At 41.6% G+C, this 25,119-nt stretch overlaps 1 protein-coding gene across 5 annotated transcripts in view; it reads right to left on the bottom strand.

Moving 5' to 3' along the window:
- The window catches only part of KCNQ5 (potassium voltage-gated channel subfamily Q member 5), a gene marked incomplete at both ends in the record, with an annotated part of 300,511 nt that overhangs the window by 37,760 nt on the left and 237,632 nt on the right, over positions 1 to 25,119 (bottom strand). For all 5 annotated transcript variants that reach the window (XM_081998435.1, XM_081998437.1, XM_081998439.1 and 2 more), the window contains 3 exons: positions 2,162 to 2,272; positions 9,825 to 9,950; positions 10,359 to 10,534. In XM_081998435.1, the coding sequence (XP_081854561.1) occupies positions 2,162 to 2,272; positions 9,825 to 9,950; positions 10,359 to 10,534 (413 nt within the window). The remainder of the gene's footprint in view (positions 1 to 2,161; positions 2,273 to 9,824; positions 9,951 to 10,358; positions 10,535 to 25,119) is intronic.

Below are 25,119 nucleotides of genomic sequence, written 5' to 3'. Positions count from 1 at the left end.
GTAGTTTTTTCAGCAAATATACACAATCAACTACAACGGTTTTGTGAAGATGTTATGCCATATGATTGCTTCAGGTAACACATTTATGACAGTATAAGGCTTAATAGCAGTGCCCATTCGTGGTGAGGCAGGAGACTCCTTACTTAAGAGGTAACATCTGTGGTGCTACCAATGGCCACTCGTCCCAACCATTGCTTGGGTTTGTGCTACACTATACTCCTGCCGCTGCAAGGGCCATGGATATACGTGTATACATAAAACATCAGGCAGAAACATTCAGAAGCATTTAAGCCAAGAATGATGAAATGACCAGCTGCCAGATATGTCAGATATATATGGCCTTCAAAGTCCATATCTGCAGTGCTTATCATAACTTTTGATTTTAGAAAAGTTAGAAAATGCCTTGCTTAACAGATTAAGACCATTTCTTCTCACTCTTTCCCATCTCAATATTCCCCGTTGTTCATTTTATAGGCTATGAAAAAAGCTGATGATGGATCGTCTCCCCTTTTGGCTTTTTTACCTTCAAGTAAGTAAGACAAATTTGACTCCTGCTGAACAGACCCAAAGACTGAGAATGTTTCCCTCCTTGGCATGCAAGGAGTGTAATATTTCTGCTGGACGTGTCTCCGTAATGAGGAGGAATACTTCCGCTTGATTCTTAGTCAGGATAAAATAATATTAGAAATGTACAAGATTCACACATATACCTTGTTGTACAGTCAGATCCAACACAAAAGTGTTTGTGAGGAAAATAAGTATCAGTACATAGATACGACATACGGAACAAAAGTTCTGGCATCTCTAATATGTAAGGTTATTCATCTTTTACATGTTCATTGTAGTCCTGCTAGCATTTTTGTTAGTGGTGACTAGGTAACAAAGAGAATTAATTACAGTAGATGCCATTAAATGTTAAAGATTCACAAACAGGTAATGTACTATAATTATAATTAGAATGCATTGAAATATGCCAGAGATGCTCAAATGCAGTACACTAGATGATTCAGTGCTGTTGGCAAATGCTGACTTTTAATCTTGGTTTGTCTATATGATTGAAAACAAATGTATTATTATAACATACATACTTTATAGTGATCTATAGATAATGAATTAGAGTATTAAAATATTGATTTTCCATACATGTTGCACAGGATGCAATGCAACAATATACAAATGTCACTTCTGATTTCATGCTTATTCAATACTATTTTAAAAAAGAAAGGAAATTCACTCACAAAAATGAAGTTATTTCTGAAGCTACACTATAATTCAGCCACTAGACGATTACCATTACCAATAAAATCTCTTGAACGTTGATAAAAGCAAAATAAATAAACTGTCACGTATATGTACAATCATTCACAGAAAATGGTAGTTGCATTTTTACATTCAACGACATTAACTTTTGGTTGATTTAATGCTTCTACTACTCTCTGTTGGTAGCCTGAACATGGTCATACAAGACAACCTATCAGAAATATCTGCCTTTTTTCAATAGAAACTAATTCAGAAAAATGTATCAGGTGATTTTCTTTTAAAAAATATGAAAGAAAAGCAGTAATAGATGAGCCGCAATTCATAACAAAAGAAAGGTATTTCAAACTTACATAATAGTATGCTACCTAATTTAGGATCATTTTCCAGTTTTGTGCTTGCCAAAGAAACTCCCCAAAACTCAAGCAATGACAGCAACACCAAACCTTTCCTTTGGATTTTGGATAGGAGTTCACCAGTGCTGTCACAGAGCAAAAAGCCTTCACAAAGAGAGCTTCCTTCAGCTTTTTGCAACGTAACAGTGGTAGGAGCTATGGAATTTTCTATTAGAATCATAGAAACATAGAATAATTTGGGTTGGAAGGGACCTTTAAAGCTCATCTAGTCCAACCCCCCTGCAATGAGCAGGGACATCTTCAACTAGAGCAGGTTGCTCAGAGCCCCGTCCAACCTGACCTGGAATGTTGCCAGGGATGGGGCATCTACCACCTCTCTGGGCAACCTGTGCCAGTGTTCCACCACCCTCAGTGTGAAAAATTTCTTCCTTCTATATGGTCTAAATCTACCCTCTTTTAGTTTAAAACCATTACCCCTTGTCCTATCGCAACAGGCTTTGCTAAAGTGTTTGTTATTACCTTTTCACAATTTTTAAAAGCATACTCACGGCAGGTAGTGCAAAGAAAGAAATGCCAAGTAGAGCAAATCCTGCAGAAAGCAACCTTCCAAGCCAAGTAAGAGGAGTTTTGTCTCCGTAGCCAATGGTTGTCAATGTGATCTAAAAATAAATGAATGAACATCATGGTTTACCAGAAGTCACTGAGACATTAGTTGCATATGATTTACATGGCATGAAACAGCATTTCCGCTAAGTAATCCAAGATGCATGAAATACATATAGCTGTTTCTAAAAGAAAAGCATACATAAATAAATTAATACGAATAAATTTTTCTATGAAAACCTAATACTGTTTATGACTGAATGAAACTGAGATAAGTACAAAATGTGAGAAAAATACCTAAATAAACAATAAATAAGTTTTAAAAATAATAAAACAGAAGATCTGGGATCTCAAAGTGGTGGTGATGGGAAATTATGTGAGTCAGGTGGAAAAAGGTGTTCTTTTCCATGGATGTAAAGGTGTTTCACCTATTTTCAGCAGGGAAATACAACTGTATCTTTTTGCATAACTTATACAAATATAAATTACACAGAGATCATATTCAAAAAATATAGTAGGGCTAAAAGGAAGTTGAAGATCACAGATGAGATAAAGTCAAAGGAAAAGCAAAAAGCAGCTGCATTTTCTACAAGCCCATCAGTACAATTTGAAGTAGATCATCTGAAACACAAAAAACACTAATCAACAGCTGGAAGGAACTTTAAGAAGTTCCTAGTCCTTTCCCCTTCCTTATGACAGGCCCAGATAGACCTACATCACTCCTGACACGAAGCTCCAAAGACTACTCACAGCAGCAGATGCAGAGGTACCTCAGGCTGTTGGACAATATTAGCTCAGACCTACGTGGGGAGAGGTCGAAGAGGAAGAGAGGGCCCTGTAATCCTTCCATGTGGTGAGTGCAATCAGAGGCTCATCATACAGACGTTTCGAGAGCTGTGCTGCGGAGGCCAGCACCCCTGCCGTGTAGCACCAGAGCAGACGACGGCAGAGTTTGGTACACAAGGGAGGGCTCCCCACACGCAACTCATTGACCACAGGCCATGTAGAAATGCAGCGCATATGCAAATGCCCCTGGGATAATGGTGTGTGGTTGTGGTTTACTGAGCATGTCGCCAAGGCAAAAGATTATGGTTCATGTCTGTGTGTGGCTGAGGGTCTTCTCCAACCCAAGGAAATATCCTCCAGCCTATCCTTGGCTTGGGCATCATGCCAGTCCCAAATCTGAGGACTGGCCTGGCAGGAGAAAGTCATGTCCTTGGGGAGTTCGGACCTACCCCGCTGCCTGGTGTGGGCTGCAGGAGGAGGTGTGGGCAGACCAGAGGATTTCCGAAGGCCGGGTGGGAGGCTGCAAGGCGCGTGCTCAGGCAACGGCACACGATGCTAAAGGACAAAGATAGACAACTGTAGGCTGAATGCCAAGGACTCTGGGGCCTGTTATTAGCTGAGAACATGTGCATGGAGAATTATTTTACATCGTGTACCAAATGTGGGCAAGTTCAGGCTTAGCAAATACTCTGGCAGGAACAAATTCTTCAGGAAAATGCCTTCTAGAGACATTATTTTGTTTCCAGCTTCCTCAAAGTTCATTCCTAGGCAAGACAGCCAAAGCAATTCTATTTAATGCCAGGGTCACCACAGGACAAAAGAAGGAAAGTCTTTTGGAAGTAATTAGATTTCAACTATTTAGGGCTCTGTAGATAGTAAACAGTGCTTTTAATTGCTCCCATTGTTGGGAGCAAGCTGTGGGTGTAATTTACCCTGAGAAAGCCATAGTGACTAGAAGACAGTGAGCTGAACTAAGGCTGCAGCTGAAATTTCAAGTGGTTATCAAGTCTCAAGTTTTGTAACACAAGCCTGGTCGCAGGCACACCACCTTGCATACTTATCAGGTCTCACTCTCCTTCCTTGCTCTTCTTCACTTCCCCATTCCACCCCCTCTGCCCAGCTTTTGCTGGACTCTTCAGAGAGCCAATGCAACCCAGAAAGGTGGAAAGAGTTATATGCACATTTCTGCATGGTTTCTTTCTGATGTTTTGGTGAGTTGTGTTAGGTGGCACCTAACAAGCTCCAGAGCCTGCACAAGGCAGTGTATGGCTGAGATTGAGTGATGAGGAGGAAGGGAGATGGGAATGCAGCTCCTTCTTTTCTGGCAGAGGTGAGCTGATGCAACCACGCTCTTGGCCTGACAGAGAGGCTTGGTTTGGCATTCCTTTGCTGAAGAGGATATTTCCAGCTCTTCCCATCAAAGGTCAAATGCAAAAGAGTTTGAGGCTGTTAAGACCCCGAGAGCAATGAGGCACTTGAACAAATGAATCCCTGAATAAAAGTTCCTCAAAATGTGTTTCCAGGACAGTCATCACAAAGCAGTTTACAGCTCTGGAATAAGCCCAGTTTCTTGGCTTCTGTGCAGCTTCCTATCTCTGCCAGACGCTGGAAAGTACAGAGATATCTCCTGCCTGGGCTGACAAGAAGGAAACAGAACTAAGTGTCATCTGCATATTAATGATATGGCCACTGACCTGTCTTCTGAAGGAGTCAAAGATAAACTTGAACCTCTGGGATCTGACATCTGGGAGCGATCCAAAACCAGAAGCAGTCACACAGACTGTATCTCTGGAATTTCTCCAAAGAAAACAACAGGATCATATTAAAGCTTTTCCCCCCATTCTTTTAGGTCCTGAAAACTTGATGGTATCAGTATATGATTAAGAGTATCAGTGGCTTCATGCTCACTTTGAGCTGTTTTATCTCAGGATGGTCTTTACATGGGCGAATGGGTGTCAGCACCATGCTGTATTATCTTACTCAACACCGAACAAATGGATTAGATCTTCATTTTATATTCCTCTCACCACACAACTAAGAAAATATTTTTCCAGACAACTTCAGGGTCAAGTTCAGGAATAGTCCTTGGTATTTTTGTTAGTGCTGCAAGCAAATGGCTAAACCACTGGCCAGGCCCAGACTGGCATAATCCTGAGGTTAAATTTACTGAACAGGGTGTGGAAAACTACTGGATGTGAGACCACAACAACATGAGAAATTTCCAGACATCACTGATAATAAAGTAAAGAAGCAGACAGAAGTCACAGCTAGCACTGTGAGGGAAGGCTGCATCCCACAGGTGGTAAAGCGAGAAGTGACCAAAGTTCAAAAGTGACTGGAGGAAATTATATGGGACCTTTTGGGGATTATAATCTTGCAAGGACATCAGTACCTAGGTGACTGCATCAGCAGTACCATACGAGGCCAAGAGTGACTAGGTATACAAAATCTGTAGCAAACCTGTGAAGGTAATTAGGGACAGGTGGTTTATTTGAGAGGAGACTTGGTCAGAAGCAGCAAAGTGGTGAAAAAAAGGATCAGGATACAGTAAGAGAAATAACAAGGTGTGCAAATCATGTCTTTCTGGGGATACCTGCTGAGTAGCCCTAGGACTGATCAACATAGCCTAAACCAGGACAATAAACTAAACCTTTCAGAGTTTATTTGTGTATGATTCATTTTACCCAACTTGAAAAATAAAATGCTTAGGTGTTCAGCATGATGCTGCAACATACCCGATGGAAACAGATTCCTCCAGCAGGTAACTTATCCTATCCTAAAATGCAGGACTTAAGCTTGCCTGAAAACATGTCTAGTGCCACCTGAGGTGCCGCAGGGCGTCAGAGCAGGGACCACCCGCAGAAGAGGCAGCAGATTCTCCAACAGATCTTCCATGGCACTGTATGCCTGCGTTCAAGCAACTGAATTACGCTCCTGCTTAATGGTCTAGCTGAGCCCTACCTTTTGTACCAGATGCAAAACACTCCGTTTTGATTGCTTCTATAAATGAAGTGTCTGGACAGACCAGCCAAGGCAGGCAGGGTCACCTGGCTAAACTCAAAACTCACAACGGTGATAGAACGTCTGTTATATTTCACTGCTGGAGCTAATAAATATGCTAATAATAAGTGAGGTAATACAATAATGAATGTGATTATATAACCTAGGTGCCTTCAATTAGATGAGAGAGGACCCAGGACACCCCCCTCTACCCTAATATTTCTTTCTGATGTCATTTTATGTTCCACGAACAGTACTTACCTTTTGAATCTTTACCTGACATCAATTAACTGAAAGAAAATGTAGTTTGCTCATGCTATCATTACATTAAATGGGAAAAATGTCATCAGTATTAACTCATTTGAGCTAGTAATTGTGACAATATTATTCATTGTAAGATGTTTTGTTCCCCTACAAGTCACTGTGGAGTGCCAAAGCCATTCTGTATCCAACTCTAACCACCGGATACTACTAGAAAATAATGACTTATTAAGAGAAGCTCTGTCAAATGTGTAAGAGAGACAGGAATCTTAATTGCATTACATTTGCAGGTAAAACTGATTAACGTACAAACTAAATGCTGCTATAAGCACACACAGTTCTCGCTAACACTACCAGTTCTCAGAAAACCATGCATGATTTGGTTTTGCAATACTTAGCGTTCTGAATTGACCTTTTGTTCCCATAGAGTTTAGTTATTTTATTCTGTTAAAGGAATTTACCTTCTCTACCAAAGCAAATTCAGAACCTGAACTCTTCATATAACACACACTGTTGTGTGCTGCTGTGTGCAGCACTGTGGGGACCCCAGCCCCAGGAATATTCACAACAGTAACGCTAGCATGGTGTTTAAACTGCAGGTTGCACGGTACAATGTGCAATTGCAAATAGAGTGGAGTATTCATACGTAAATTAGGATGTCATATCCCGCCTTCTATTTCAGTGTAAATCCATGGGCTTCCAAAATGGACTCAGCGAAATGGCCATAGCAGGGTATGGCCCTTAAATAATCTGAATTAACGAACGGGTTAATTGCTTCATGCTGGGTCTAGTCCTCTCAGCGGGGGGCAGGGCATAAGTGCCTCTAAAAGCTTGAAATTTAAGACGACTATTTATGCCTGACTTCAGTGCAGTCTTTTCTTTCTTGTACCTCGGCCATCACAGAATTCAGTCTGGGATGTGGTAGATACTCTGTGGTTTAAGTTAGAACAACTTTTGCAAATAAACAAATAAATGAGACTAAGCATTGATTTCCCCTAGAATGCCACACAATCTGACCTTTTCAAAATCTGCATGTGGGTTACTCTGGCAGTAAAAACAACCATGACTAAGAAGCACGTTATGCATTTCCCACATACTGTTTTACATATTATACAAAAAATACTATTATTAAAACGGCAAAGATAAAAGGTAAGAGGGAACACTGATTTTTCAGTACCTTTGTGCACTTAAGCACATTAAAAATTTAAATGTATTCATGTCACACACTGGGGGAAGAAGAAAAGGTATAGTAATATACAATATAGATTGTTTTCAGGTTTTTGATTACAATTTGTTGTTTTTCCTGCTGATGTCAAGAAAAGATTCCTATTTTCTCAGTTGCACTACTTATCTGACCTATGAGTCATACATCTTCATTTCATAGTGTACAAAATATTTTAAGCACCACTTTATACAATTATTATTTCTCAGCAGGGTTTTTCCTTAAAAAATAGCAGTCAGCAGGTAGTGGAGAAGCAAATTCTAAAATAAAGTTCTCGTTCCTGCTGCTAGGGCTGCTCAGGGAGAAGGATCTGGATCTGACATCTGAGCCTCAGCTGGACATCAGAGTTGAGGTCTGAGTTTGCTGGGACTTTCCTGCTCCTCATGCGTATGTGTCCCCTCATTGTTGCCTGCTTAGTCCAAAGTCCCTGCCTATGTAGTGCTAAGTCAAACATGGCTTTGCAGAGAGATAGAGGGTGTTTCCTGGACGATCGGGCAGCTGAAAATGCCCATTCCCAGACCCACGCACTGCCACATCCCACCTACATGACCTTAGGAGGATCTCTCGCAGGACCACATCCCCACTGACACCCTCAAAGGGGCAATGGTGTTTGCAGACTGATGGAGCCAGGGTACCCATCAGTGAGGACACCAGCATCCCAAGCCAGATGTTTCACAGCTGTGTCAATATGGGCAGGTCAGAAAGCTTTAAGCCAAACTGGACCTCAGATTTGAAAAGTGAAACTTATCCTGCATGGACCAAATTCTACTCTCAGTTACAGAGAGATAAACCACAAAACAAATTGCAGCGGTGTGACTGAGGGCAAAACCCTCTTTCATGCCTTTAGCCCACATTAATTTTACATGTGTTTGGATTACAAGATAAACTCATGTGTTTTATTATCGATCTGCATTGATGCTCTAAAGCAACAAGTTTCAGGAAAAATATTTCTGTATATTTGTAAATGCACAAGTGAGACCTACTAGGTCTGGCTTTTCCAAGCTCCCAATTTTGTGCACTGATAACACAGAAATATAGTCCCTAGGGAAGACATGTAACAAATTATTAACCCTTAGATGAACAAATTTCAAATACACAAACTAGTCCTACTAATAGGATATGACCTTGACCTTTGCTCAAAATGTAAACAAAACTTATTAAAAATATTTTTCAAGGATTCAAAACATTTTGGAAAAGGCTTTTGCACAGTCCATCTACACATGCTCTGAGCCTGTGGATACTACTGAGCCCACATGGAGTCTTGTCAGCAGAAGGTCTGAGGTGAGAAAGCTTCATTTCTGCATCCCTGTGATGAGGAAAGGTGGCAGAGGCTGTTTCAGGTCTCGCACTTATTCCAGGAAAACTAATGAGTGCTGTAGGTTATATCAGCATTAATGATCTCACAGGCATCATTTCACTACCCGGACACTGTCAGAGCTCATGGGCTTTGTTCTACTGCATGAGAAAGAAAAGAAAAGCAGTTTTATACTGCCTGGCAATAGCCCTGCCATAAGCTTTGTTGGAGCAGATTTCCTAGGCTGCCTAAGTAACTCCCACGCAGTGCAGGAGTCTAGCTCACTATAGGGCATTTTTAAGCAAAAAACCATCCACATTATGCCATAAGAAAAAATAACCAACATTTCAGACCTAGCTTTTCATTATTTATTTAAAGTCTACTTTGTTTAAACATGTAAGCATTCATACAATCCTCTTTCTTTCAGAAAAAGTCAGACATGTATTTAGATCCCACAGAGTTCAACAAAGTAAAAACAATTGATTTGATAATTAAGCATGAGCTCAACTAAATCAGGGCTTTTACACCTGTAAAAGTAATTGGAGAACACTGCTGAACCAGAATGGGAATATGTACTCTTGCTTTTTGTGCTCTAGGTACAAGGGAAGGAGAAACAACATCATTCTAAGGGTGCTGATGATACTCTTCCCTTCACTGCAAAGCTGATGTAAGAACATTTTCCTTTTTTCTTTCCTGACGCTTGTGTGTTTTCCTGCATTGCAGCTTACAGCCCTCTGATTTGGATCAAAGCAGCTCTTGGTGGGACCATAAGGATCTGGGTTAAAGAAATAAAATGCTTTCTTCTCTTGAAGGATCAGTGGTCTGGCTTACAGCAGAAACACACATAAACAGCTATTCTGCAGGATGGGCTGAAATGAACTGCGGATGTGGGAATGAATAGCTGGAGGAGGGAGCTTCTCAGACCAGTTTTCTGCCTGTGAAAACAATTAACTGAACGGCACACTAAGTTAAAACCCACAGTAGGTGAAATGCAAAGCACTCTAGCATACCTGTTCAACAGTGCATATTATTTTTCTGTACTTACTGTGCCCCACCAGAGAGCATCTGCATATGTGGAGAATTGGTTATTTTCATCTTTTTCCACCAGATAAACCAGGAAAGATGAAAAGATGAGTACTAAAAATCCTATGTACCAAGCTGTGATTAATTCCTAGGTAAAAGAAATCGGAGATCAGTATCCATTTGAAAGATTGAACAGAATGGCATTTCAAGCAAGACATAAAAAGACAAGATCTATATGCTTTTTTGTCACTTGAGCAGTTAAAAGTCAAATGTTTCCCTATAGAATCTACTCCTATGGTTTGATACTCCAGCAACTTCACCAATATATATCTAATTACAACAGCATATCAAGAACAACATTTTCAACATATTCTAAAAACCGTTAGTGTTTAACATGGCCTAATGTGTCTGTGCTATGCCTATTACAACTGACGACACTTCAGAAAATTCTAGGCATTCTGCTCAAAACTGATAAACGTTTGTTTCCTTGGCCTCTTGTTGAATCACTTCAAGTAGAGATATAAACCAGACAAAACCAGCATCTAGGATTACATACCTTGCTATGTGCATAAACTACTGAACCTAATAATTTCCAAGTGCCTCCTCTTCGGTCCATGCGCACCATACGAAGGATCTGTAGGAAACGAAGACTTCTCAGTGCTGATGTTGCAAAAATGTTACCCTGAGTTTTTGCAGAAACAACTGCTATTGAAGCGATGAGAACAATGATGTCTGAAAGAAATATATTACAGAAAATGTTAATGTCCAAGTACCAATAAATAACACATACACGTACATGAGCTGAAGGAAGGGACAAAAGAGAGACCCCTCCTGCGGTGGGTGGGAATCCGAAGCGCTGAGATGCCTGTTTGAGGTAGGGATGTGAGGTCAGGGCTGGTGTCAAAGACTGCCTCAGAAGCCTGCCGGGGGAAAACTGAGGGTAGTAATTTTGAAAACGTATGGATGAGAGGAGCCATGTTGAAGGAACCTCATGTAGGAGCTTTGAAGCCTGATGTAGCAAACTTTACAAATCAGTAGATGGACTAGAACTTTTTTCCCTTTATATCCTTTCCCATAGCAACTTTCCTATGAAAAGGCAAAAAAAGAAAAGAAAAAAAAAAGATAAGAAAAAAATACAGCAGCCCCAGTGAAACCAGAATTACAAGCACACATACTGATTTCCTATGAGTACAAACACTGTGCAGTTGAGGCATGTAGTTTCTGGACACAAATCCACTGATGTACCATTTCCTGGAAAGGAAGAAATACAGTGCTGGGTACTCAGAAGCATTCTTTTAGCTGGCAGCCTGGAAAGTTTGTTGAAGCCCAGCAAATGTTAGGATTTATTTCTTCACGTCACAGATTCAAACTGTGAGAGGGAGTTTGTTCTGCATGAACTACTCAGCCAACTGCCCTTTGAGCCAGAACAGCATTTAAAGGGAGATGAGGAGAAGAGGCACAGGGATGGCACACGGACGCTGTGAGAAGGCGTAATGTTCTTTGTGACGACTGGGGCAGGCACGCTGGTGTGCAGGGATTGGCAAAGGACAGAACAAGTGCTGTGTTACTTCATCCCCTCATTATTATTTTCCTGACCTTCTCTAAAAGTTTAAAGAGCCTTTGTAAGAAACATCTGGTTTAAATCTTAGGACTTTGTGGTGTTTGTATGTTTATATGCCAGGATAATCTAAACCCATGTTTGCCAGTGAAGAATCTCCTGAAAGCAAGTCCTTGTTGACATGGGTTTTGCTTTTCTGTTGGGTATGAACATTCATCTTGTCCCAAGAGCAGCTCCTACAAGTCAAGAATGACCCAGTAAGTGGAAAGGCCCCCCACATGTGAGCTGCAAGAGAGACCGGCTGTACCTGCAAGCAGGAGACTGTTCCCTTAGCCAGCTCCAGTACAGTGGCAAATAGCCTTGGTTCATTCTGCGCAGCCACCGAAGTAAGCTGAGGTCCAAATACCCTTGCCTGCAAACATCCTGGGTTTCTCTGAACTCACCGGTACAAAGGGTACAGACAAACTGTGGTTTAAGGAGTGTTCTGTTAAATTGTGGAAATCCTTGTCACAAGATTCTAAGCATTTACATGGGTTCAAGGCCAGAAGGATGATCTCATGGGAGAAAATTTAATCCCAGGTTAATTAATACCAAGACCACACTTCTGGCTCAGGTTGTCTGCAAGTAGCAGGCTGTTGGAAGCTGAGAGGCTCTTAAGGAGAAATATCGCTGTATGTTTGCCCTGCTTGTGTAATCTTCCCTGACTGTTCACTGTTGGCTAGTGTCACTGTTGGACATAGCGTGCTAGGCTAGGCTGACCTTCTGCCTGCCTTATGCTGAGATGTTTTAAATGCCTTCGGCTACTACATAGGTGGATCATAGCTGGCTACTATATAATTGGCTACTAAAATGCTGGATTTGCTTCTAGGTGTTAAATCCAACACGATCAGAGATCAGGAAGAGCCAGAAAAGGATAAAGTATCCTAGGGTGTCTCTGCACAGTACAAGTCTCAAGAGCACGGCAACTAGATGCAACAGGTCTGGGTGACAATTCAGAAATAGGATAACTGACCAGGAAGAGTTAAAGACATCACAAATTTTAATGGCCGTCAGAAAAATAGGTGGGGTGGATTCAGGTCCATGTGAAGACATTTAAATTTAGGTGTCTACATATGAAGCAGGTGTCTGAACTCTCCATGCAGCACAAGGAAATAATGTCAACAGAGGGAGGTGCAGCTAATCCTCAGGAAGGCTCCTGCTGGCTGCTCAGCTGACTTGCACTTGGGGCTTGGTACAAAAAAAGGCACGATTCAGCTGCCCGAATTTATTTGTCCGGTGCCATTTGAGATGCCCTAAGGTATCTGAGACATTCCCTAGATCCGGCAGCTATGCTCTCAGGCCTAGGAAGGCTGTGCCCTTCAGGAGAAGTCGCTGGAGAGCAGGGAATATCACGTAACAGGGGACACCTCTATGTACTCTGCTGAACTAAGCCCTAGATCTCGACCGACTATGTTGGAAGTATAGACACGTAGCACGCATGTACCCACCTACGAGCAAACTTCTATATTTAGGTGTGTTCATCTGGATCTGAGGCTCACACAGAGCATGCTAGAAAGCCCTGAGCAATACAGACTGTGTTGAAGAAAGAGTGTCCCTGGTTACTACCATGATGGCAAGGTTAGCTTGGCTCATCCCACGCTGCTCCGAGCAGAGCAGCAATGTAACAGCCGTTTTCCATTAGTGGTGACTGGCCACCAGAAAATCAGATACCGTTAGAAAAGCAGCATGCACTCCTGCAAATCATTCTTAGAGCTTAAAAAAGCATAAGGTCACCCAAATATTATGAATTAGGCATTTGGTCCCGAAATTATTAAAGTGCTTCCTGAGGGTTTTGGTTACCCTCAACCACTCTCAGTAGGACAGTTTTTTACAAAAGCCAATGATTTGCCCCTGCCTTTATGCCTTCCCATTCCAGGAGCTTTGACAGCTTTTCTTACAACATGGAGTTTACTGGAGGTCTCCCACTGCCAAATATTCAAATTTATTCAGTTTTGCCAGGGCTGCACAGCATCTGCCCTGTGTTGCTGGGAACTCTCTGCCCCACTGAGGGTCTCTGCTCCCCTCTGACCATGAGAGATGAAGAAGCCAACAGCAGTCTGGCTCTGTTTTCCCTTTTTTTAAAGTATTGGTCCAAGGGAGTTACGTACCTATGTATACCCTTCTGGGTGGAGGGTAGTGATGGGGAGAGGCAAAGGAGGAGAGGGTGAGAAAATGGGTTAGCAGAAAATGCACTGGCACATGTTCAAAAAACATTTTGGAGGAGGGAAGAGAGCGTTCCCAGTCTGCCGGTGGTTTTTTCACACCTTGCTCTCTCATCTTCTTCACCTCTTCACAATACACCCCTGCCAAAAACCACCACTACCAACTCCTGAGGCAGGGAATAGGGAAGGAAAGAGTGTGTCCATTGCCTAGGGCAGCCCTCCCTGGCTGTGTTTCCCTCAGAGGCAGGGAAGGCACGCAGGCACATTATTTCAGCGTAGTTTAACTTGCCAGGAACAGGTGTAAGATAAATCAAAATGAATCCCTCTTGGAATGAAATCCAAAGAAAATTTTGCAACAGTTGAAAGTCACTTCTGAGTATGTTAAACTTGCTTGGTTTTCTTATCAAAACATACCTATACTGGAAAAATTAAAAGTTGAGTACTTCATGATTCTCTCCTTGCCACACTTTTATCCAACATACCTCAGGTGCCATTTGTCCTAAGTAAAAGAGCAAAATAGTATTCTAAACTGCTTTTCATATTCCACTTGAATTTAGCTAAAATCTCCATGGTATTTCTGTATTTTAAGAAGGCTTTAGCAAACTTCTATCAATATTTTCCTCTTTATCTTTTAGTGACAAAACTGGGAAATCAGGACGAAGTAAATAGCAACTTTCAATTAATTTAATGGGGACTCAAGTTTCACTCTGTATCTTGCTGTGAATCACCAGAGAAGTTTGGGATGTGAGAGTGAGTAATGCGCAGTATAATTCCAAACTTCTCTGTAATGACTTATTAGAAGACAGAAGTTTCTGATGTAATTTACTTCTTTGATTTTTTTTTCAAGCTAATGTCTTGTGTATGATCTTCCAAAACGTTAAGCGTCTCTTCAGCTATGATGCTGATTTTATTAACTCTTTAGAAATATCTCTCATATTTTTATCCTTGCAGGTAGCATCCCCCCTTGTTAACTCCAGCTGGAGATTTTAGATCTTCTCAGCAGCTTTTGCGATGTTCACTTCTGAACATTTCATTTCAAATTAAATTCCAAGCAATGAATTCTTCCACTTCAGACATTTCATCTAGTACCTCTCAAGAAACCCTTGAGATTACATGAAAGTTTTGTTAATAGTAACTTAGCGAAGGGTTTTTTTTGACAGCCACCGTGTTAACAACTGGGGGCCCCCCTGAAAAATAAAAAAAAGATGAACTCAGAACTCATGTGTGTAACAGATTACACGTGTGTATTGTCCAATCTCACTAAGATAGTGACATATAAGTAAAGACAAGTAACTGAAGCCCAGTAATGCGTCAACCTGAAACTCAAACAGGTTATGAGAGATGTGCCAGCCTGAGTTCCTCACTTCACAGAGGAAGGCCAATGTTGAGCTGCCTTACCCTGCTCAACCTTGGTCAGGAACTCTGGGTCGCTTGGATTACTGATGGAGGTGTGGCTAGCATTTCTAAGCTATGAGCACTCCTAATGGCAACTCTGTGACTGAGCGATTCATAATGATAAAAAAGGAGGCATCACAAATAATCATAATGGATTGTTTTACTTCTAATGCCTTTTTCAATGTAACTTTTCTATTATAAACTTTTTGGATGTTGTGAGATTTTACAGTATTCAAAGGTATCGTACTAGTGGGCCCTGTTTTATGGGTAAAAGGAGGAACACAGAAGTTTTACTTGGATATTGCAAAACATCCCAAAGCCTTGATGTGCCATCAGGACAATCTCTAAAATTACTGAAAGAATGTCAGGATGATATTAGGAAATGTAATTAATAGCAATCTCTCACTTGCTCAAAGCTCATGTACATGCTGAAACTAACACACAAACCTGCATTATTTTTCTCTCTTTCATATTCTTCAAAGTCTTAGTGTATAAGAAGATGTTAGTGAGAGCTTTTCCTGTTGCCTGCATTTAATGCTGCTGTGTTGGAACGTCCTTTCCTTCTAAATAAAAATGACACTTTGAGTCAATAGAGGTTAAATTAATCTTGTGATATTTTTCTCTGATAGTATCTGAATAGAAAATGAGCAATATTTAATCATTTTAGGATCATCGCTATATCATCAAAATAGTGTTTGCTATAAATTCACAGAGAATGCTCCCAGCTTACACATCCTTGTTAAGAATACGCAGGAAACTGCAATGGCCGTCAATTATTGTGTCTGCTCTGGCTACAAAACAGTACAGAGAGGCAATGAGCTAGGATAAGAGTAGGATACACCTGCCCCCAAAACTGCAGGAGTAAGCAGAAAATCTCAAGAATGTGGTTTATGTAGCCTGCAGCTGTGTTAACTCACAAAGGAAATTAGCCAGAAACAGTATGACCAAATTTAGGCTACCCTTAGGCTGTCCTTCTAAGGTCTAATTTTGGCCTAGAGTAATTATCTGTGACCCAGAGAAAAGACATGGCTTGTAGTGGTCATTTCTTATGAATAGTTCTCAGGACAGTTCATTATCCTAAATTTCAAAGTTGCTCCTGAAAAAACCAGTGCTCCAGTTCTGCGGCGTTTTAGAGCCACTGGGCTCCATAAGTGACTAAGAACACCAAGGGTGCTTTGACAGCGGCTCTGTCTGGTTACAACGGCACCGGTTATGCGTATTGCAGCACAGTCAGCAATTATTCTAATTTGCTAAGGAGTTTATGTAAGTTTTAATCCAGATTTACATCAACAATTACGTAGAAATAATTAACAACTTTCTATTCTGAGTTGCAAGGAGGGGTGAGTGGTGGGAGGGAATGACCAGCATTTTAATGTTTTCTAATATCTCTTTGTATATCAGTCCTTCCAGTAGCTTCATCGTGTTTATTCCTATTCTCAGAACTCCCTTCAATTAGTCTACAATAATCTCCACAGCTAGCTGGCTGGGGCTGGAGGGTATCGTCAATGTAGAGATGTTCTTGGAATTTTAATCAGACACTATGGCACAAAGTTAACACAACGCACATTCCGGAGCACCATATTTGAGCACATCACGCTAATGGAAACAGGATAACAAAAATATATTCAATGGGCTCTATCCTAAACTGATGAACAACACCTGACTTAAGCCATACATCAGTACGTGAAAATAAGGTTGTTCTTTTTCAGATTCCTAAAAGAAAAGGGCTGTTTATACAAACTTGTCTCTAGGAACAGCAGCCTTTTTGCACAGCCTAGTAACGTATTTGACATTGGTGTATTTTATTCTCCTGTGGGTTAGCGAGGGCAAAAAAAACAAAAAGAAAAGAAAAAGACATTCATAGAGTTTAAGGCTTCTGAATACCCTAATAGAGGGGTATTCAGAGATGGAAATAATTGTACCATTATTCCTTGAGCACTTGTTGAGAAAGGTCATAGGATGGTAAAGGTCGTTTCATCGTAACTGGCTGCAAAAATGCTTTTAGCTTCAAACAAGGGATTAACCATTTCCCTCTACTGGTTCAAGAGGGCAAAGAATAAAAATCATGATTAGAGCATGCTGCAATAGTTAATTTGAAAAGAGGCAAATTGTAATGTTTTTACCAGGTGGCAGTTCCTTTGCTCTGTGAATAGTCCCCTTGCTATGAAATCAGTGGGATATTTCACAGTTATGGCAGCAAATATGGTCTAATATAGGCTGAACTTCCAGTGACCTAGCATAAGTATTTAACCCAGAAACCAAGAATTCTCAATATTTTTATCTTTAAAATGTCCAAAATATTAACTTACTTTTTTTAAAAGGATTAAACCTGTAATGACATCTCTGAATAGAGAGGTGATCAATATTACTGTATTTTGAAAGATGATGGATGTTATGATATTTTGTAAATTGTCCCATTGGAAGAAGCAGAACTATTTATTGATGAAGTACAATTAAGTATGTGCAAGATTGTCAAAATCTGCAAACTGGATTTTTAGAGACTACTCTGGAGACATATGGTCTTCTGAGGTCACCTGAATTCACCCTCTGAAATATGATATGCTCAAGCATTATTCTCCGCCTATAAAAAAAGCAATTTAACATCATCCATTGAATTATATCACCTAAACATCTCTAGTGTAATTTGGGAGAAGCAGGAAGCTGAGTTCTGCACCTCCCACAAAAAACTGAGTGGTTTTACAGCAATAATGCCTCAATTTTACAAAGTAAAAAAGCCTAAACAACAACATCAACAACAAAAAAACCCCAAGCAAGATGAGATAATCTGAGTTTTGCATATACTACAAATAATGGTGCTCAGGACCTGGGAAAACTTGCTTTCAGTTATGTCTGAATATCGCTTTTCTTTCTGGTTAGGGATTGGATCTCTCTGCTCAGATGCCAGACAGGTTATGATTAATCGTCACCTACTAGTAAAAGTAATTGGCAGGATATCTTCAGGAAATTCTTGGGATGGATGACGCTGTTTGATTTTTGCAGATGTTGTTGTCACTCCAGCCAAAAGGTCTTTGTGTTTTCAGATATATTATACTCGCTGGATGGAAACCATCTTAATTGTCATTACAGGCAAAGCAAGCTTCCTTTTGTAATCTGTTTTCAAGATGCAAAACAACTTGGTATTTTTAGAAGTAGGAAAGTGAAATAGTTTTGCATATCAAGATAATTCGCAGAGATAAACACAGATGAGTGTGAAAATTGACTTTTATTGCTGTTGAAAAACAGGAAGATAGGGATGTATGGCAGTGGTACATAGAAGAGAAAGAAGTTATAAAAAATTGTGTAATACTGTCTAGGCACTGAAGTGGCATTTAAAAAAAGAATCCAGAGGTTACTACTTCCACTCTGTTGATTTCTTTTTCATCTAACATTGGAAAATGGCGCCATTAGTCACTGACTTAAGTTCTAAGGAATCCACTAAAACTGATCTGTGCATAGAAACTTGGATTTTTCTTACTCATCAGATGAGCAATATTCCAGTGAAGAGATCAAAAGACATGAACCATCTTGAACCCTTCTCTCCATCCCGATTTTTCATTTGCAATGTATTGGAATCATCTGAGTAAGCAAAATGTTTTAATATGAAATGAAAGTGACCTCCTGGAAATACAGACATCTTCTTTCCGTGTACGTGCTAATTTTACATAGCCAAAGTGGGTCTGTTTAGAAAAGCAGCTCACCAACATGTAAAGCTATCTTTTCTGGCAAGGAGAAAAGGGTAGGCATTAAAATTATTTAAGATAAATTAAATTAAAATTTAAAACATGCATATAAAATGATACATATTATTATTTACATGGTATGTAAACCTATATAACATGTAATAACGAAATAATGTATATTATGAAATAAATGTATCTTATATTATAAAAGCACCACCGTGTGGTGCTTAGTTGGCGGCTGGCAAATACACCATGACACCACATAATATAAAATAGGTTATGTTTCATGTATTTTCAGTGCCATGGAAAACAAACTCTGCATTAGACTGCAAGTGTGCTGTAGGAGATCAGTTCAAAGTATATTTTAGCTGCCAGCACTGTGAGATTAGCTACAGCGCCGTGTCCTGATGCTGGAACTCCAGATCAGCTGGGAGCCCCCGGAGTCCACCGCTGGGGACGAGGCCAGTTTTGCGAAGCAGCCGTGTGCCAGCGGGGCCGTACCCCGCGGCGGGTCGCCGGCGAGCCCGTCCAGGCGCGGGCGGACTGCCTTGAGCCCCAGCGCAGGCTCAGGCCGTGCAGGACCCCGCTCTGGCACCGGGAGGCGCCGCCGCAGCCCGGTGCCGGTCGCGGCCCGGTGCGCACCCGAGCCAGGGCGAGAGCGTCCCGGCGGCTGAGGCCGGCGGCCACTGGCGGAACGCGGTACGGCGGCAGCTCAGCTTCCTCCCCCGCGCACATCGAGCGGGTGAACGAGCCTGTAAACCCCGGCCACCCACTGCCGCCGCGCGCGCTGCAAAGCAAAGCGGTCCAGGGGAACAGGAACCCCACCTGAACCTGCCACCTAAAGCTGAATTCACACACCCGTCTGCTAAACGCTTGGTTTTCAGCTGGGCCCATGCACAGCGTATTTCTTCAGCCTATCCCAATGAAAAGCGATTTCTTGCCTCGGCCTCAGCAAGGAGCTGTACAGTCTTTCTAAGTCAAGGGGGAGAACGATCCCGTTTCCTCTCTCTATGAACACGCCAAGCAGTACCAGTAAATTCCTTTCTCCACTGGCACCCTAGTATGCTTTTGCTGCACCTTGGGTAAAGCTCTTTACCGTACAATGCAAACATATGTTGCCCCCAAACAAAATAAAAAATGGAAACAAATCAAAGACACTTGTTAGCACAGCTAACCAAATTCTGGAAATTAGGACTCAGTAGGTCAAACAATTTTTGAAACAGAAAAGCAAGGAATATTTTCAAAAAGTCAATATTGGGCAATTTTTAGACGTGAAAACTAAATATTCCCTTATGAAATTCCAGAATGAGGAAGATGGGTCGGATTTTTGTTTTTGTCATTTTTTAATCAATGTTTGTAAGGAGGCACTAATTTCATCCCCAAGAATGGATCAACTGATGTTACTCATTAATATGCCAACATACTAAATGTATATGTACACTGATCCTGTGTAAAAGCAGCACACTTTTCAGGCCATGATGACAAATACATAAAAATAATATAATTTTACTTTTTGTTGTAGATAACCAAAATATTTCTCCGTGGGCTGAGAATCACAATAGCTCAACAAATACTGAATTTAAAATCGTAGTTATGGTTACCATCTTTGATCCAGTCTGGATAAGAATAACAACATTAATGGGAACATTTCACCTGTTTTCGTACTGTTAGCAATTAAAGTTCGTGGCCCTGTTGAGTACACACTCTTTCTATGGACTAAGTCCTCAGCAAACATCTTTATATTATTAACAGCTGGCTCAATAAATCTTAAAAATCTAAGGGCCTCCTGCAAGCTAAGACTAAGTTCAATTGAAGCCTTTCATGGATTTATACTTTATTAGCCTTTTCCAATAATTGATCTTTAACATTATTAATATGCACCTGCCAGAAGGAATAAAGCACTATTTATTCAGTAGAAGTTTTATTTGGCTTTAAGACAGGCTGACAGAAACACATTCAAAACTGTATCTTTGACCCAGTGTTCACCAACCCAATTCGTGTCCAACCAAGGAAAAAAACCATGAGTAACACACACAGATCCTTCCCATAAATCTTCGCTTATTCTGCCCAGTAACTTTGTGCCTTAGAAGCCCTGGGAAAACAAGGTTTGCTAGTCACTTTACTATGTCTGAGGCTTTTTGCCGAATGATAGTAGACCTTAGTGAAAAAGGAAAAAACCCTGAAGATTTCTGGAGGGAAAGGCAGCAGGATGGATAATCAGATACACACACCCCCCTGATGAATAAAGAGGCTCCTTAGATCGGACTGTAAGAAAACCACAAAGGTATCAGTAAGAAAAAAACAAAATAACTACAGGCATGGCAGGACTTGTGTATGGAGAAAGGGCTGAATAATTTAGGAGTGGTTAGTCAGAAGACAAATATGAGATGGCAGATAGAGGTATGCAAACTAGCAGAAGATAAGAAGGTCTGTTGGATGCCTTCTCTTTACCCTTCCTTCTAAAAGTGAGATCAAAAGACAATTTAAATCTGATAAAAAGAAATACAGCATGCAATTAACTTGTAAAATTCATTGCCACGGGATATAAAGGAATAACCAGGGAAAACTAAAGGCAAAGATTGGATGTTTCTCCCTGAATTGCTGGAATTAGATTTTTCAGGGGATCCAAATTCCCATATGAGTCAATCGCTGCTTACCCAATGTCCGAACAAAAGTATTGGGTGATCGGCCATTTGGGCTACAGGTATTAACACCTTTTTTAGAGGTATCTGGCACTAGGTTAGCGTGTAGAAAGACACCAAACGGGGCTCCTACGTGATCCGGCCCAGCAGGGGAAGCAGTGCTATCTCTGTGCTGGGTCCTTCTAGCCACACAGGTAGGAATCTATAGGCAGGAACCTGCCCTTTCACGGTCTTTTCAATCATAACTCTAAAATCTCAGGAGGGGCAGGCGGGCAGAGTGCCTGGAAGTGTCCGTCTAACGCGCTCCCAGGTTGTGCATAAAGGCAACGCAGTGGTATGGGAGTGGAAAGGCCAAAAACACGTGGGAACAGAAAAATCCTGGGTGTGAAGGTGAAAGTGGACAGGCAAAAATGGAACAGTAAAGGTGCTGAAAAGAGCAGAGGAGAGAAAAGCATGTCTCTGAGGGAGAGGAAAAGCCTGTTTGTTGGCAGAGAGGGAAGAGACAGTATTAATAATCTGTTCTCCGGTTCACGGGTTGGGAGGGAACAGGAGGTATCCAGTGTCTGGCTGAGTTATCTAATGCCGGTTTTGAAGGCAGGATCGTGGGTCCCCCAGTGTTGACTGAAGGGGATGAATTCCTAGCTTAAGTTTTCTGAGCTGTCCCCCAGAGGCATACACTTCTCCCCGCTGCCTAAAACCAGAACTTGCATTCCTAACCTACACAACTATTTTGGATGTCTGCACAGCCAGTGTGAGTGCCTCCTGGGACTCCTCTGTTTCTGCAAATACAGAGTTTACTCAGATGAATCAGAGATTTCCAGCCACTTTTTACCCTCAGCTGCTATCCCACCTAAGGATTGTGTGTGGGTAGCCTAAGAGGGACTACTGTGCCAACAAGAACTTTACGTGTTTTGGAGAACACTAGTGTGGGGCACCTTGCAGCCACCCTTGAGACTTCCCGGTGTGCGAGATGTGAAGAAAGAAATAAAAGCTCTGTTCAGCGCTTGTCCGAGAGGGAAAAAAACATAATCTGGTAGCCCTCCCACAAACACAAAAGGAGGCAATCCCAAAATGAAATCTTAAGTACAGTAAACCGTGCCACTCTGCACAACCTCTCCGCTCTGCCTCGTGGCATTTTCATCCGAAACGAAGCAGACCCCAGTGTGGGGGTCTCAGAAGCAGGCTGGGCTGGCGAAGGGCAGCCCCAGGGCCAAAGGGGCCCTGCCTTCACCTTGGCTGCTCCCAAGGTGGTCGCATACACCTTTTGGGGTACCGGGACTGGGTGGCACGAGGGTGGAAGCAAGCGGCTGGAGGTACCTCTTTCTGTGTCAGGGACAGCTTAGGCCAGGCTTAAATAAGCATTTACGCCATTTAGGAGCTCACATAGGTTGATGCAAAACAGATCTGGTGAGTACCTTCCTTAGGTCTGTTATTGACAGCAGTATGATCTATCAGCGGAAAGGTCAAATCCTCACTTTTGAGAGTTATCAGCACAAGCTTAAAAGTAAAAAAATGTAATTTTTGTTTAAGAGGACTCTACAGGTTATAGGAGCCCAGTGCTTAAGTGCTAGGGGTGGGAAGGGAAGGGAGGAAATAAAAAGGTGCAGAACGTGCACGATTTGCCACCAAGAAATATGCAAATATTTCTACCTAGCCGTTATTAAGCTTGAGATACAAATACTGTAACTCCGTTTCACAATGCAACAGCTACATTGTCAAATCCTCCCTAATTAACGTTTTTAACACAGCAGCTGTAGAAAGGAGGAATTAAAAACTGTACTTTCTCTTCTTGTACACAAGTCTTTTTTTAATGCAGCGGTTGAAGTGTAACTGTTTGGGGCATGATCATAAAAATAGAGATTTCCTGCAGTTCCCACCGGACTACTCTGCCCATCCGTCGCTTCAGCAGTGCTGGTGGCAGCACACGGTTCTCTAGAGGGATGTTAAAAGAATGGAAACATCGGCGGAAACGGAATTTCTTCAAGCTTTGTCATCACTAATAAGCAAGTTGCAAGGCTGGATGAAGACACCCGGCGATCCGTTTGGCTACACTGAACACAACAGTGGGCAAGGCTTGTGTTTTAAACTGCCAGCGGTGCCAGTTCACAGATTAAAGCTGAGCAGATACCAGAAAGCTGCATTTGAAGAGAACAACGCTATCTCTAAAGCAGCTGAAAATGCCTATTTTTCTAAGTTGCGATACAGACAAGCAGAACGAAACCGCTGTTTTTAACTTACTGCACTTACAACCCTTTTCCCGGAGACCTGGTTCATACACAGACGGCCTGGAAAGAAATAAACTTCAAAATAAACTCTGTCTTCAGCAGAGACAGCAAGAAAGTCACAAAATTAAACATGCGTAAGAGCAACAATTATCAACTAAAAGCACCAGAGAGATGGAAAGACAGACAGCAGATACAAGATAGCAGCATGTTGCTTGCTGTCCTATGCTGTAGGGTGAATATAAAAGGAACAAAGCGACCTGTGCCAAAGGACTATCAAATGTGTTATTATTACAGAAAAATGTGAATGAGGAGGTAGTTGCGCACAATACAATACCCCAGGAGATAATTTCTCGCTACGCTTCCCCTATTTGCACAGTGCTTTCAAACCAGTCTAGAAAGGCTCCTGCAGCGTACGCCAAGGCTGATAACTCCACATAGACCTCTTCAAATTTCTTCATTTGGGCTCACAGGGGTGTGAAATATGTTTATCTGATTCATGTGATGAAGTGTAATCTTCTGTACTTTCATGGATTTCTCCTGCACCATAAAAAGGGGTATTTTACAGGAGAAAGTTAAACTACTTTGCTGGTATATCAGCTCAAACCAGTTTGACCACTGACCGCATAGTATTGTGTAAAGAAAGTGCATGCATAAGGTTTGGGGTCATCCTGGGGGCACGCCGAGGAAAATTCGAGAAGACTCTAGCAGGAGAAGAGGGCATGCGCTGAAGAAGACACGCCTGTTCATTAATATGTATTAGAAGACACGCCTATTCATGAATATGTATTAGCGAACAGGATCACGCTGAGGAAGATTCGAGAAGATTCTAGAAGGAGAAGAGGGCATGCGCCGAAGAAGACACGCCTATTCATGAATATGTATTAACGGACAGGATATAAACCAGGAACAGGAACTGAACCGCGTGCGTCTTGGTGGAGCAGAGACTCCTGGCGCACCCAGCGCTGTTTGCTTGCCTCTATTCGCTTAATAAATTGTAAATTTGAATTGGAATCCTGTTTGGGACTAAATCATTTATAACAGGGGTAAGGCTGGGACACCACGAGAGTAAGCAGGATGTGATCGGCTAACACCTGCAAGAGCAGTTAATCATGGCTCAAACAGTCAGATTGACAGTTGTCTAATGTACCACACCAAGGTGTTAACATTGACGTTTATGTTAACATGCTGCCAAAACACCCCTAAGTAAGTAGAGGCATGTTAGTAACACAGAAAACACACTAAAAGTGGATTTTGAAATTAAGTGGTACCACAAGTTAGGGATGTCACAGTCCCATGAGAGGCTGCACATATGCCAAGGACAGAGTAACGGGCAGTTGCAGAAGCCCCAAATAGCAAACACCTCGTCTAGTAGGATGCTATTTTGGACCAATACGGAAATGTTCCTAAATGATTCAGATTTCTGCCTGGAGAGCATAACGCACTGCTGGAAAAGCAAAACCAGTACCGCCACGGAAGCGGCAATTCCTCTCACAAAGGAGCTACAGGAAAGAGCTGATGGCGATCTGAGATGGGAGTTACGAGGAATGTCACACACCAAAGTGGCTGATCTGCAGCACAACATCTGGAGAAAAGCCAAGAAAGCTGAGTATTTCCTT

The sequence above is a fragment of the Phaethon aethereus genome (genome assembly GCF_964289735.1).
Source record: "Phaethon aethereus genome assembly, chromosome: 3".
NCBI classification, from domain to species: Eukaryota; Metazoa; Chordata; class Aves; order Phaethontiformes; family Phaethontidae; genus Phaethon; species Phaethon aethereus.
This window is presented reverse-complemented; position numbering and strand designations above follow the sequence as displayed.